General features: G+C 34.5%; 1 protein-coding gene across 1 annotated transcript in view; it reads left to right on the forward strand.

Annotated features, from left to right (window-relative positions):
- Megf9 (multiple EGF like domains 9) overlaps positions 1–13,893 on the forward strand; it is an 87,754-nt gene that overhangs the window by 34,305 nt on the left and 39,556 nt on the right. The window contains exon 2 of the mRNA XM_074051140.1: positions 8,572–8,773. Within this exon, the coding sequence (XP_073907241.1) occupies positions 8,572–8,773 (202 nt within the window). The remainder of the gene's footprint in view (positions 1–8,571; positions 8,774–13,893) is intronic.

Consider the following 13,893-nt stretch of genomic DNA (forward strand, 5'->3'; position numbering starts at 1 on the left):
TGATAAGAATTACCCACATCTTATAGATTGAGAGACTACAGCTCAGCACACTTACATTTATTGAAGGTCACAGAACCAGCTAATTAGCAGCAAAGTCTAATTTTAAGGTGTCCTTGGTATATCCGGTGGTTTCTCCACTTATTTCTATCGGCAGAAGTTTCTTATAGTGAAAAGAGATGGACTTTGGAGTTATTGGGCTCCAGTCCTTTTTTCAGTCCTGGTTAGTTGTATGATTAGTCCCATTTCTCTGAGATTCAGCTTTCTCATTCAAGTTACCTACATCACAGAATTCCATGGAGAACACAGGAGACCATATGTGCATATTTTCTAGTGTGATATCTGATGCATGCCTGGTACATGTTCAATAACTGTCAATATCATCTTTGTTATTGGTAGTTAAAGCTAATGGTTGCCATCCCAGAATTTAGCTTGTCTCATTAATTAGATGCACTGTCTTTGAGTTGTGGAAAGTTGGCAGTGAGCCAGGGGCAAGCAATTTCTACAAAATCTGGACTATATTGCCACATTATTTTCATATGTCTACCATAAAGTACAATAGATGTTTTATACAGTAAACTGTGATTGGGAAGTTTATTTGATACATTTTTATTTTAAAAAGTAAAGCTTAAAGCCTTTCTTTAAAAGTGGTGACTTTAAAACTTTCTACATTCCTATAAAGTCTGGTTTAACTCAAGAAACTCATCAGCTTTAATATTAAGTTTCCCAGCTTTTCAATGGTTTGTGACCCTACCTTGACATAACAAAAATGTGAAATGTAATTTGAGTATCAGTGTTATGCTAGAGTAAGACCCTTTATAAAAAAAAATAAAAACTCTGTGTTGATAATGCCTTTTCCCTAGAATGAGACCTTTCCAAGATTCCTTTTCTCTAAATTTGCAAACTGAAATATGGTTCTAATAAGAATATATCTCAAAATATGCTATATACTTAGGAAATCAGTTCTGTAGTCATGATAATATAGTTTGTTGGTTTTTAAAGAATCATTTGTTGTACAGTCAGAGGTTTGAATTAAGTCTTCCTTGATTTTATATATTCCTTTCATGTTTCTTTTATTTTTCAATTTGAAAACCAGGAAAGTTTTTTTTTTGTAGATATTATTGTACACTTGTGAAAATGGTTGAAATTCTATGTTGGATGGATTAGATAGATTCAAAGTTGTTATGTTTACATGCATTTTTCTCATCTTTGTTTCAACAGGGTAGGATTTTAAAGGACGATTCTCAAAAGGAAATAAAAATTGTATCTGAAAAAAAGGATGGGAATCCTATAATCTATTTTTTATTTTTCTTCCCTTTTCTTTTATTCTATATAGTACCTATTATAATCCAGTACTTAAATTGGAGCCAAAGGAAAAAGTAATTTTACTTCTTTTAGTTAAATAGCATTTTAAATCCTAGTGTTTTCCACACACAGTTTCTTATGTGATAATTGACTGAAGCATTAACCATTTCCCTCTATCTTAATTGTAACATTTACTTTGAAAAAGACTGAGTTATTAGTTGGGTCCTCTGTTAACTTTTGTACCACAGTCCAGTTGAAGTTGTTGTGGCACACCAAGGTATCCCTCCAGTGAAGTTTAAGAATTTAATCTAATAAAACCTCATTTAAAAAAAAGTTTTGCTTATTTTTCAATTTATAGCCAACATAATTTACTCTGATGTCCAGTTCTATTAGTTTTGACAACTCACAACCAAGATACAGAACAGTTCCATTACCCTCTCAAATTCCCTTGTGCTTCTTTGTGGTCAGCCCTTCCCCCTTACCTGCAACTCCTCGCAAACCCTCCATCTGTTCTCTGCCCCAGCAGTTTTCCAGAATGTCATGTAAATGGAATCATATAGTGTAGCATTTTCAGTCTGGCTTCTTTTCTTTAGCATAAAACGTTTGAGAGTTGTCCATTTCCATGCCTGCCAATGGTTTATTCCTTTTTTATTGCTGTTATGTGGCTGAACCATAGTCTGTCCATTCACCAGTCGAGGGACATTTGGGTGTTTTTCAGGTTGTAGTGATTGTGAATACAGCTGCTATAAACATTCATGTTCAAGTATTTTTTTGTGAATGTATATTTTTATTTCTTTTGGATAAATACCTGAGAGTGGGAGTTACCAAACTAGTTTCTAAAGTATCTATACTGTTTTGCACTTACACAAGTACTTTTTGGAAGTTTCTGTTAGCATCTTTGCCACCAGTTGGAATGTCAAGTGTTTTGTTTTTTTTTGTTTATTTTAGCCATTGTAATAGATACTTTTTTTTTCCTTCTTGTACGTACTGGGGATTGAACCCTAGACCTCCTGCTAGCTAAGCGTGCATGCACTCTGCCACTGAGCTACACTGGTAACATACTGGCTGCCTTTTAATATTCAGTGTACTCTTTGACTTCCCTTTAGTGGAAATTCTTACAATGTTTGCAACTTATGGGTAGAGAGTAGAACTACCTCTGTTTACTGTTGCAAGTCACAGTGTAGTTCTAATTGTACATTAACTGATATTTCTTTTGTGTTAGAATTTGAATGGCTAGAACTCATTGGTAAGTATTTATCTGAGATCTAGATACATGCTCACTAAGTGATAATGATTTTCTGACAAAGATACTAAAGTATTATATGTGAGTCCAAATATTAAAAATATTAATTATTATATTTGGTATCTATTTTGAATTAGTATTTTTGCTACATTTAATTTTCAAACACTGGGCCACAGTTAATAAAGAAAAAAGAAGGAGAGAGAGAAGACAGAGGAGTAGGAAGTTATTCCCTGGGAAGATGGTTGATTCTTTGGTCATAAGATATAATGTTGGAAATAATTATTCCAGCATGAAAAGTACTTGCAAGACCTATGTCATATAACTTCTGTTCTTAAGCCTCCCCAAATGTTTTATATCCTGGAATCAGCTTTCTCCATGCAGCAATAACCCCAATAAGCTCAGTTTCTCCATAACTATAGATGACCTCTAAATATTGACTCACAAAGTTATGTTTTCCTGTGAAGATACTAAATGTAGGATGCAAGTCCAAATAAAGATACAGAGTCTCTAGAAATTTTGAAGCTTTAGAGGAAAACCTTGTCCTTATTTTAGTTTGATTTAGATTCAATGACTGCTTCGGATACTTTTACATTAAAATAATTCGATAACTTCACATATTCAGAACTAGTGTATCTCTCTAGACCTTTATATTTCTGTTTTCAAATGCTTAAAGCAATTTGGCACTAGATTTCAGTTTCTTATTTTTCATGGTTCAAATCACTATATTTCATTGTTCCTCAGAAACCAAAAAACAACAAAAAACATGGCCAAGGATTTTGGTCTGTCTATGAACATTTACATTTTTCTTCTCTAATTTTTCTCTGTAGAATTTTACCAAGAATTACAGGGCATTGAAGGATAATCTACTCCTCACTTGATAAAGAGTTTAATTCTGTAGTTATTTTTAGCAACTGAATGAGTTTTTTGGCATTTTACTCATACTCTCTTTGATTAGTTTTTGCTATCCTCTTCATATTATTTCAATCCCATTCAATCCTGGACTAGTGACTTATCATTAATCATGTCAAAGACTCCTTTGTGTTACTCTGGTCTCTATGCTTCCACCTCATTAAAAGTCAGCACTTCCTCTGTTATCTTTGGCTGGAGGTTTTTCCCATTGCTTCTATCAATTGAAATTTCCTTTCTTCTTTTTCATATTGCTAGCCTTCTATTATGGGAATTGCATTATGTCTGCATTAACTCTACTCTGGTTCCACATGAATGTCTAGAACTGTGAAGGGTCTGAGATTTTATTCTGTTTACATGCTAAAACTTATCTTGGCTCACAGTATTTTCCATTTATTATAGCTGTTCATAGTTCATTTAACTAGGGTCATTTCATTTGAGGTCTGTCATTGGGACAGAGCCTCAGATTCTGATTTACACATGCTATCTGATATTTGGTATGCTTTCCTCTCACTTTCTTTTCTTTGATTACTTTGGGGAGAATTATTAATGTGGCATTGCATCTTTGTCTTTATATGTCAACCAGTTTCTTACCACTAGGTTGATCTCTTTTTTTAAAATTTTATTTAATTTTATCTTTTTCTTTTATTCATATATGCATACAATGTTTGGGTCATTTTTCCCCCCTTCCCTCTGCAGTTGATCTCTTTTACTTAAATATTTGTCATTCAACCTGATACCATTAGGATGACTAGTATCAAGGATGTATAATCAACAAATGCTCATTTTTTTATTCTTCCCGAAAACTGTATCCTAAGTCATTCTGTGTTCATCACTGTATTTGTAAGCATAAATATTAGTAATGCATGGAACCAGGTATATATAGGATATCCTCTTATTTTCTACCTAGGCAACTTGGATTTCTCCATAACAAAATGCTATGGTAATAAACCCATTCCCAGACTTTCAGATATTATCCACAGGGCATAACAAAGCTGTGACCTATAAATCTAATGTCTGAATTACATTTGCGTGTGTGTGTGTGTGTGTGTGTGTGGTACAGGGGTTTTGAACTCAGGGCCTCATGCTTGGTAGGCAGGCACTCTACCACTTGAGCCACTCTGCCAAATCTTTTTGTGTTGGGTATTTTTGAGATTAGGGTCCACTGAACTTTTTGCCTGAGCCTGCCTAGACTGCAGTCCTCTTATCTGTACTTCCCCTAGTAGCCGGGATGCCAGGCATGAGCCATGATGGCCCATCCATTGGTTGAGATGTCAGGCTGGCCTCAAACTTCGATCCTCCCCATCTCCATCTCTGAAATAGCTAGGATTACAGATTTGAGCCACTATCCTGGACAAATCTGAATTTTATTGATGTTGTTTTATTTGGTACCATTTACCAAATATATTTGGTACAATATAACAACTGTCTTCCAGTTGTTATATTGATTTTTGTAGTACTTATATGCCTCACTTTTGGGGCCTCTGTTATAGGTACTATTATTATGTCCTGTTTACTGATGAGAAAATGAAAGCTAATTTGTCTGAGATTATAAAGTTAGTAAGTAAGAGATCAGGTTTTTGGGTATTTTTTTTTCTTGTTAGTTTGTTTTTTTGTTGAGACTGGGGCTTGAACTCAGGATTTCATGCTTGCGAAGCAGGTGCTCTACTACTTGAGCTACACCTCCAGTCCATTTTGCTCTGCTATTTTGGACATGGAAGTCTTGTGAACCGTTTGCTTGGGCTGGCTTTGAATTGTGATCCTCCTGATCTCAGCCTCCCAAGTAGCTAGGGTTGTCAGTGTAAGCCACCAGTACCCAACTGAGAGCAGATTTTAAACCTTAGCTGACTGGCTGTAAACTCTAATTTGCCATATTGCCTCTTTAAATTACTCTCATATGAGTTACAGGTAGCAGGTGTTGTGTTTATAGTAGGGTGATAGGATTAGAGTGTGATGGAATGAGTTTCCATTTATTCTTTAAGTAGGAGATAAGTTTGAATAAGGGAAGCAGAGACAACATTCCCAAGCGTCACACCAAATGAGTGCTGGTTTAGAAATAGGATTAGTCAGAATATGTTCAGAGGATAATAAAGAGATGAGATTTGATCTATAGAAATAATAAATAACCAATGAGCTTGATTAGTACTGAAGGTTTATCCATTAGAACTCTATTGAAAAAATACTGAGTGTTTTTGTCTGAGTTCTTAGATTAATTGAATCCGTTTTAAAAATACTGCTAATTGTATCTCATTCATGGGAACACTGATTCAGTTTTCAGGTGAAAATACTTTATTAGTAAGGAAACAATAGAATAGAAGTCACAGTCTTTATTGTAGCTAGGGTTTGTTATTTTTTTCAGTCTTCACTTTTTTCTTTCTTTTTTTTTGTTTGGTGGTACTGGGGTTTGGACTTAGGGTCTCACACTTGCTAGGTAGGTGCTCTACTTCTTGAACCATGCCCCCAGCCCTTTTTTGCTTTTTAGTTATTTTTCAAATAGGGTGTCATGTTTTGCCTGGGGCCAGCCTCAGACCAGGATACTCGTATCTATGGCTTCAGGTATAGCTGGGACCATAGGCATGGATGCTGTGCCTGGTTTATTGATTGAGATGGGGTCTCAGTCAAGGCTGACCTTGAATAGTGTTCCTTCTGATGTCTGCCTCCTGAGTAGCTGGGCTTATAGGCATGAGCCACCACACCTGACCTTATCTTCACTTTTTAAAAAAACTGTTCACTAGAGCATAATTTGGTTAGTTTAACTTGTGATGAAATTGATCCAGCAGGAAGAGCTGGATGTATACTGAATGTCTGCTAAGTCTCAGAAGAAAAATGTTATTTTAAGCCTTCTGGTCATTTTTGGTGGAGGGAAGTTCTTGCCATGAAGATGTCTTTGGCAGTTTTACAAACCACTGAACATGGCTTCATTATATACAGAACCCACTAAGCACACATGCCCAGAAAGTAGCTCTCATTTGAAAACCTGTAACTCTGTCAAACAAATGTCATGTTTAGCCTACTAAAAATAAGAGTCTTTATTTTTTTGGTGGTACTATGGATCAAACCTAGAGCCTCAAAAATACTAGGCAAGTGCTCTATCGATGAGCTACACCACCAGCTCCAAAATAAGAATCTTGATTGTGACAGGAAACAGATTCCTTTCCTAAACTTGGGGCTGAAGAAATCTGAACTCTCCATTAGGTTCTGTAATTTGCCGCCCATGTTTGAAATATGTGAAAGTAAAGAAATCATCCACCAAAATATTCATTCATTATATTTACAAATTAAAAGAAGTGTGAAGGGCAGGGAAATAAACTGATACCAAAGTTTAGGACCTGAAGAAGCATGGAGAGTATAGAGTTGGCTAATGGGGATTTCTTTGTGGAATCCTTTGTTTTGACTGGTGTGGTTATGCTGCTTGTAATTGTATAAGGAACTTTGAAGTTTAATTCCTTTTTCTAGAATTGAGAGCAAAATGGTTTATAACTTTCTGTATAAAAGACTGAATTTGCAGCTATCTGGTAACTTTTGAAAGAATAAAAAAAGTTAAAGATTATTTTTCCAAGCTAAACTTTTTTTAGTATAATGCCATTTTATATGGTGCCTTATTTAGTCATAAGTATAATTTGTATGATACATTTCCCTGGGCTTTTTCACCTAAGTTTATCACTATTTTGAAATAAGCCCTTTTCCTAGAATATATACAAACTTTTATTTTCTCTGCAGTTAATTTTAACTTCATCTTCTTATACATACTTACAAAGTCCTGCGTTGATACTGCATCAAACTATGTTGAAAATACTTTCCTTGGCTGTCGAGTTCAAACTCTAGTGCTGAAAAAAAAAAAAAAGAAAATACTTTCCTTTTGATAAGATGAGTAGAAGTACTAGTAAAAACCAAATCCTAGCTGCTGGTATTTAATGTGTTTTTGCATTAGATGGCTAAAATTAAGGGCTCCTAAATTATTTTCATTGAAAGAACTGTTTGAAATACACCTAAAGAAAATGTTTGTTTTCTGAATCTTTTAGTTTGGGACAGGCTCTCAAATTGTGATTGGTTTTTACTTCAACCAGGATGAATGGATACATTTTCTTTTCTGGATTTATTGTTCACCATTTCTTCACCTCAAATTCAGTTCTTCATTAATTTCTTTGTGGATGGGATATTTATTTATTTATTTAATTCATATGTGCATACAATGTTTGGGTCATTTCTCCCCCCTTCCCCCTACCCCCTCCTTACCTACCCCACCATCTCCCTCTCCCACCTTACTCCCTTGCTACCAGGCAGAAACTATTTTGCCCTTATCTCTAATTTTGTTCAAGAGAGAGTATAAGCAATAATAGGAAGGACCAAGGGTTTTGCTAGTTGAGATAAGGATAGCTATATAGGGAGTTGACTTGTATTGCTTTCCTGTACATGTGTGTTACCTTCTAAATTAATTCTTCTCGAACTAACCTTTTCTCTAGTTCCTGGTTCCCTTCTCCTTTTGGCCTCTGTTGCTTTAAAGTATCTGCATTAGTTTCTCTGCATTGAGGGCAACAAATGCTTCCTAGTTTTTTGGGTGTCTTACCTAGTGGATGGGATATTTAGCTTATGATTCCAACTGTGGTACAATCTTGTATGACCTTGTATAGGTTACCAGAGTTAGTCATCTGAGTCCTCCGGTATTTGCTGTTGTACAATGAGGTTATTTATTATTTAACATGTTATTCCCAGCATGTACTCTCTGTGCCATGTAGATAAGCCTGCTTTTTGAGGCTTCCAGTTCAGAAAAACTAGTAACATACAGATATACACATATGCATGCACACACATACACACATGCACACCCTCCACTCCCACACACAGTGGGGTGTAGGGTCAGGAGGTAGGAGATGAAGAATACTAGAAAGGAAACTGAGAATGTTAGCTTTATAATTATGAACTGTGTATAATTTTGTATACTCTACTGTATACATTTTCCAATTTAAATAAACTAAGCAGTATAGAAAGTAAGGAAGAACTAGAGTTTTATCTAGTCATTAAAAACTTATCATGAAAATTTATTCAAAATGAAATAGAGTTCATTTTCTTAAGGCATTAAATCTCAGTTGAGAATGTCTCTTTCCTTCTTTCCTTTTCAGAGTATGTGTGCAACTGCTCTAAGGTTGGAAGCCTGGATGTAAAGCACTGCAACCAGACCACAGGGCAGTGTGAGTGTCAGCAAGGTTATCAGGGTCTTCGCTGTGATACCTGCAAGGAGGACTTTTACCTCAACCACACTTCTGGCCTCTGCCTGCCTTGTCACTGTAGTCCACATGGCGCCCTCAACATCTTCTGCAACAGGTAAGCAGCAGAGGGTGGAGGTCAAGTTCATTGTATTTTAGTAAGGAAAAAGGAAAAAAAAAGGCTCCTGCTCTCAAGGACCAGACTGATTTAAATAAAGGGGGAGGTCAGTTATAGATTTATAAAATGTTTTGTATACCTTTATTTCCTCAAATTATATGTTATATTTAATATTAGAGTTAGAGATCTTTTAATTTACTGATTTAGTTCTTCAAAAGTACCTTTGCCACCTATTTTGCTTTATGATGATTTCCTTAAATTTCATGGAAAAAATTATTGAGGAAGGAATCTGCTTTTTGGAAAGGCTCACTTTTAGGCATTTCCAATGAAAATGTCCTTGTGTATTTATTAATATACGGCTGGAGTTTAAGGAAACATTTTTTTTGGTTTACTTTTTTCTTTTATTGAAATTCTAGATTTGGATAGCTAAGGCTTAAACTTGGTTATAACCATTTTAAAAAAAAGCTAGTGATCAATAGACTAAGTTCACTATATTTGCCAGTACATTTTTGAGGCTCAAATCATCTTAAATTACCTTTAAAACAGTCTATTATTTGGAGGTGACTTAATCTAGTGGAACCATGCCATAGTGTCTAAGGTTTGTTTTCTGTTAAACTGAAAGTAATTATTCTTTGCTCTTGTATGAGGCTCTTAGCTTTTTGTGGACTCCAAGTTAAAAATATGACAAGACAGTCTTATATAATGAAAGGAACATAAACTTTATCAATTTAACCTGGATATGAATTTAAGAGCTGCTGTATGCCTTGGGCAAGTCGTTTCATTTCACTGACTCAGTTTCTTTTCAAAGTTGTCTTTTCAAAGTCAAATGAGTTGATATATAAAATTCCTAGCACACATCATTCAATAAATTCTTATTTGTTTTAGCTTCAAGAGAATATTGTTGATTTAAATGAGGGAATGTTTTTAAAAAACTTTTATCTCCTTAGCAGAAAAAGTGCCTTATACTTTTATCAATTTTTGGATGCTTTATAAATCATATTGTGTTTTTGTATAATATTGTATCACATTGTACTTCTATTAAAATATAGAAATGAACTTGAGTGAGAAGTCTGTAATTTCGAATGCAATAATAATCAATGTTTATGAAGCTTTGTATTTTAAAGTAGTTGTCTTAATTCTTACAGCAAATGTCTACATATAGGTTACTATGTCATACAGATAATAAGTGGCAGAAAAGGAATTCCAAATTAGGCCTTCCAATTCCAAATACTCTTTCTTTCCCACTACACTGCATGGCATTTATAATGAGGAGCCAGATAATCTCTGTTCTTTGAGATTGAGAATATAGTGATTATTTACCATGCTCCCTCCCATCCGTCCTCCAAAATGCATGCCTACACAGGTATATTCAGAAGTTTCACACTCCTACCATTTTAAAAGACAAGATATTAACAAGCTAATGTTTCTTACTAGATTAATAACTTGATTAAGCTATATGACTTCTGTGAACCTCAGTGTTTTCATATATAAAGTAGGATTAATATATCTAACATGAAGGATTTTTGTTAAGATTAAATTTGGGTGTGTGTATGTGCATGTCAGTGTGTCCATTTACATTACAAGGACACATAGGTTCAGTTCAGCAATTTCCTAGGAGTTGAATCTATAGAGTTTATTTTTATTTATTTATTGTTTGATTTTTGGCAGTACTGGATTTTGAATTCAGAGCCTTGTGCTTGCTAGGCAGGCATTCTGATACATGAACCACACTCCCAGTCCTGTTTTTTTTTTTTTTTTAAGTGAGGAATAGAATTAGTGTCTCACAAAAAGTATCTCATGCCTCAGTCAACGAGACTTTAGTATGAGCAAAAGTTGAGGTATATGCTTTTTATTGGTAGACTATAGAAGAAATTATTCATTATAAAAGGAAGAAATTGCTTTTTTCCTCTTATTTCATAAAAACCATATTATTTCATTTAAAATTGAACATTCTATGTTTTAGCATAATAATAATAATAATAACTAAAATTAGCTGAATACATGCTAGACAATATCTTACACCCTTTGCAGTTCTTTAGTTCATTTAATCCTCCTAGCAACCATATGGGGTAGGTACTGTTACTGCTATTCTTGTTTGGGCAGGAAAACATTGCAAGTTAGATACTTTTTCTAATTTACTAGATAGCAATCAGTAAGTCAAAGAGTTGAGAGTGAAACATTTGCAATCTAGATCAAGAGTATATACTCCTATCCATTATGCTGGCGTAGCCTTTCTCAAACTCTCAGGCATTGAACAAAGAGAGTAGATATTGTAAGAAACTCTGAAGATTGTTATTTTAAACTCAGCTGATATTCACACCTGTTTTTTTCTAAGAATTTCTTCTAATTGTCTTCCACTCTGGTGATGTAGCTCATACTATGTAAATAACTCTGCTGGGTAAAGGCTGATTGATTTTGGTTTAGTAGAAATTTAGAGAATGAGAGAATTTGCTGAACAAACATCATTTGTGATATGTATTGCATTGTCCTCTCTTTGTATTAAGCACTTTGGAGTAAAAACAATATTGCTTTTGTTCTTGTCAAGAAGCTTATAATTTATACAAGACTAGGACACAAACTACTAGAACACAATATAAAATATTTTGCAAATATATGCTTAATGTGTAAGTAGGGTAGTCTTGAGTAGGAAAAGAATAGAAATAAGTTGAAGTAATAAAGGAAGGCTTTCCAAAGGAGAAATGAAGTGAGATGTGCCTTATGGTTATGATTTAGGGGAGTAGAGAGATAAGACCTTTCAGGAGGAAAAAACCAGAAGAATTCTAGTACATTTCCCAAAATTATGCAATGAGTTGAGAACTTTGATCTCCTAATACCTACTAATTCTCTTCTGTCTTGACCTCCCTGTTCTCTTTTTAAAATAAATACAAGTAGAAAAGTGGACTGAATTCTATTCTGAGTCTCTCATACATTGAAAATCTGTGGAACAAACAACTGTTTTTTAAAAAATTCATTTCCCTATTCTTTATGCCCATCTATTTCAGTGGGAGTTGCCCCAAGAGAGTAGATTTTGGCTTCAGGAGCCAGATGTGGGTTGAGTAATATCTTTGTATGCAAACACAAAGTCCTTTATGTACTGACAGATGGCCACCTCCTCACATCTCTATTGGTGTTCCAACCTGTTTAATTGGAGTTTGTTTACAATATGTGAACTTTTCATTTTTGCTTTTAGAACAAATTTCTAATGTTTTCCTGTCTCACATTTTGACATATGCTTGATAAATGGATAGTATTTTATCTTAAAAGGTAGTATGCTAGTGAGAACCTGAATCTCTTCATATAACTTTTGAAATATTGTCAGATTGATATTATATGTAAATAATTACATGGATTTGAGATTTTAAAATATGATAGATTAATGCATGAGGTGCATCATTTTAGACTTAGTATAACAAAGAAATTCTGTAATAATCTAATATTCATTTCCATGAAATCTATCTGCTGCTAAACAGTATATTTTAAAATATTTACTACTTGCATTTTCAATTGTGGGAATATGCCCCAGGGCAGAAGGTAAAATTTTGGTGGTGAACTAAACTAATACCAAAACAAATTTCAAGTGGAAAGATGACAGAACACTTCCAGAGCTCATATTCATGTAGGACTCTGAAAATCATCTCTTATGTAATATTTAGTAGTAACAGCTGCTTGTGCAAGCTCATACTTTTTACTTTGTGTATAATTCTGGAAGATTTGAGAAGAACAATGATGAGGAAATCCTGTCACTTTGTTCACTCATTGTTTCATTTTATAAATACATTGTATTTGCCAACTCTATGTCAAAAGACGTTGTCCTCAAAGAGGCCAGTGGAAGGATAGCCATGCAAACAAAGTATTAGTGTTCACAAAAGTGTACAAGGAGATTCAGGAAGGTCTTAAGAGGAGATGTCAGGATTGAATTGAGATTTTTAAATGAGTGGAAATTTGTATTAAAAGAAAAAGACATCCTTAATAGATTGCAAATAGTTCACTATTATTTGAAGGCAAAGCTTGGTAGTGGTGGGGAGGAAGGGTTGAAAGAGAATAGGAAATGACAGCAGATGAGACTTTTGTCTGTTTGTCTTTTGTTGTGTCTCTAACCCTTAGAACAGTACCTGGCATATAGTAGACACTCATATAGTATGGTGAGTGAACAAAATGAACAATAGAGCCAGATCTATGAAGGGATTGGTGTGCAATGCAAATTCATTTATACATTAGAAACTGTTGACTAGGAGGTGGTACCAGATTTGCTTTTTGGAAAAATCACTCTGCCAGAAGTCTTATGAATAGAACTCCAGACAAGAAGACCAATTAGAAGGTTATCAGAATAGTCTCACTGAGAAAAGGGAACTGATTTAAGAGATATTTGTAAGATAAAATCTTACAGGGCTACATGGTTGCTTATGGAGCAAGGGAGAGAAAAAGAGATGACTCCCATGTTTCTTTCTGGCTTGGGCACATGAGTGAAGAGATGTTCCATTAGCTAGATAATGAATACATGTTTAAGATAATCAACCTAGAGGGAGATGATGATGATAAGTTTTAAACATAATGATTTTGAAGCAGCCATGGGACATTCAGGTAGAGATGTCTGGTTGACACTTGGATAGACATTGTCCAAACTCAAGAAATCTTCAAGCTGTCACACTCTTATGCTATTTTATAGCAAAATAGAACAAAGCCTCATAGCTTTAATTTTATTTTAAAATAACTTTACTTGATACACCAATTATTATTCCTGCAATTATACCAATTTCAAGTTTAAGTTACTTTTTTTTGTACCCTGCAATATTTTTCCCCCTTTGGAAGTGGAATTTTTAGAGGCAGTCATCTTGGTCAAAAGTAGGTAATTCTGGTCTGGTAGAGTGGCTCAAGTGGTAGAGTGGCTGTCTAGCAACAGTGAGACCCTGAGTTCAAACCCCAGTAATGGCCAAAAAAGAAAAAACTTGATAACTCATTTTTTCTCTCATGGTTCATTTGTTTCAATAAACATTTGTACAGGGTCAGATGGTTTATATCTTTCTTAGAAAGCATATTAGGCATCTTACACCAAGTATCATATTCAGCTTATGGAAAAACAAGTTAGACTAAAATGTGAATTAACTAAATGGTCACAGAAG

The sequence above is a fragment of the Castor canadensis genome, chromosome 13, assembly GCF_047511655.1.
Source record: "Castor canadensis chromosome 13, mCasCan1.hap1v2, whole genome shotgun sequence".
Classification (NCBI taxonomy): domain Eukaryota; kingdom Metazoa; phylum Chordata; class Mammalia; order Rodentia; family Castoridae; genus Castor; species Castor canadensis.